The sequence below is a fragment of the Chaetura pelagica genome, unplaced genomic scaffold (genome assembly GCF_000747805.2).
Source record: "Chaetura pelagica isolate M959 unplaced genomic scaffold, ChaPel_1.0 scaffold11, whole genome shotgun sequence".
In the NCBI taxonomy this organism is placed as follows: domain Eukaryota; kingdom Metazoa; phylum Chordata; class Aves; order Apodiformes; family Apodidae; genus Chaetura; species Chaetura pelagica.
Window position 1 is genome coordinate 4,698,149 of NW_009952694.1, and position 1,783 is coordinate 4,699,931.

Genomic DNA, 1,783 nt, shown 5'->3' on the forward strand with positions numbered 1-1,783 from the left:
CTCCCCTTTGAGTTACTCTCTCAGTGGATACTGCCCATTTTTCTCTGTGGCACAGTCAACAGCAGCATCCAGAGCAAGATGTAGAAAGAGAACCAGAAACCCTTCTGGGTCAGGTGTTAAAAAGATGGACTACCCTATAGTCTTCATAAGCCACAGAGTTAGATGAGCATCAGGGAGCATCACTGGGGGAGTTAAGCCAAGACATGGAAAGTTACTAAGGCTTCCCATGAGCCAGGCCTCCAGCAGACCTACATGCTGGTCTTCCTCCTTCCTTCCACAGAGCTATGTAAAGGTAGCCCAGGAGATCTTCATTGCCTCACTGAAATTTCTGTTTATGAACTTCATCTTCTTATAGAACGATGGGTGTGCAGGGAAATCAAGTGCAATATCTTGATGAATGCATCACAGTCCTTTTGCTATTTCACATTAAATCAAAGGGAGTATGAGGGAAAACTCATTTTTTTAATGAGCTTTTTGATGCCATATCTGGGATACAGAAAGGCCACGTGACATCTTCTGGATGATAAATTCCTTTACATGGAGTGTTTGCTCTGCCTCCATTGCTCATGTGAAGGAAAGGAGAACAAGCAGAGGACTAAACCTGGGTCTTGCCATGAGGAGTCAGGAGGCTAACTGGTCTCCTGAAAAGGGGAAATCACAGCATGCCAAAGCCTTCACAGCCCTCACTGATAGCTAGCTGCAGCATCTTGTGCACTTCTTCGTAGGAGTCATAAGTAGGGAGGCACAGCTGGTTAAAACTGTAAAACAAGCAAACAAAACAAATCCATTCAGACTAGATCTGAGAGGAGACCATCCCCATCAGATGCTTTTAGATGGTTTGACAGGAGTGTCACACAAACTACATGTTATATAGGTGGTGTCACTCCCAAAAGCACAATGCAGAAAGTCCTTCCACCCCAAGATACTTGCCAAGTGTGGGCTGTTGGCAAAGTGCTGTGAGTTGGAGCTGCGATGATCTGGAAAGATGGACAGAGTGCAGCAAACCCTCCTGGGGGCAGCTGGGAGGAGCCAGTTGTGAATTGAAGGAGCCTGGCCAGCTCTTCCTGTGTGAAACTGGAGACCACGGTCCAGAACCACCTCATGACCTGTTAGGAAACAGGAAAGGTAAAGCTAGGTCAGCCAAGCAAATGAAATAAGCAAGTGGTAAGAAGATCAGTCAGTTGTCCTTGCAAGCAAGTGCTCTGCAAACAGTCAGAACATTTTTGTTTTCCAGGATGACACATAGAGGCAAGTATTACATTCTTATCAGTCAAGAGATGTCCCATGCTACTACCTCCCACCAGTCCTTTCCCTTAAAGCAGAAAGACTTCTGCTCTCCCCACAGAGGTTTTATTTTTAGAAATACCTGAACAGCAACAAGGTAGGTTTACAAGACAGAAGCTCATTCTCTTCTTGCACTATGCTAATCTGCTTTTTCACATCCTCTGGTACTTTTGCAGGAAGGTAGAACCATCCCAGTGTCACAGCTAGAAGCTTGTACTCCCAATCTCTTTTAATCTTGGGTAATTTGGCAGCTTCCATTATTTTTCTAAATGAAGCTGATACCATTCCCATACCCCTCCCACCAGGAAAGGCAGGAAGGGATGGGAACAAATACAGGGTACAAATTTAGACTACTACATCAGTAGTCTTTGCCACAGCACTGAATTCCAAACACTCTACATGGGCTTCAAATACGATCTTCAAGCATCCCTTAGAGGTAAGTATATCACCATGAACAACTTCAGTAGCGGTTATTCCCACCAATTCCTCCTGATTTCCT

At 44.9% G+C, this 1,783-nt stretch overlaps 1 protein-coding gene across 1 annotated transcript in view; it reads right to left on the reverse strand.

Annotated features, from left to right (window-relative positions):
- Window positions 1–286: 286 nt before the first annotated feature.
- Window positions 287–1,783, reverse strand: part of AREL1 (apoptosis resistant E3 ubiquitin protein ligase 1) — an 18,276-nt gene continuing 16,779 nt past the window's right edge. Inside the window, exons 17-18 of the mRNA XM_009993880.1 lie at window positions 931–1,106; window positions 287–758 (exon numbers count right to left, since the gene is read on the reverse strand). Coding sequence (XP_009992182.1) covers window positions 656–758; window positions 931–1,106 — 279 coding nt within the window. The 3' untranslated portion in view covers window positions 287–655. The remainder of the gene's footprint in view (window positions 759–930; window positions 1,107–1,783) is intronic.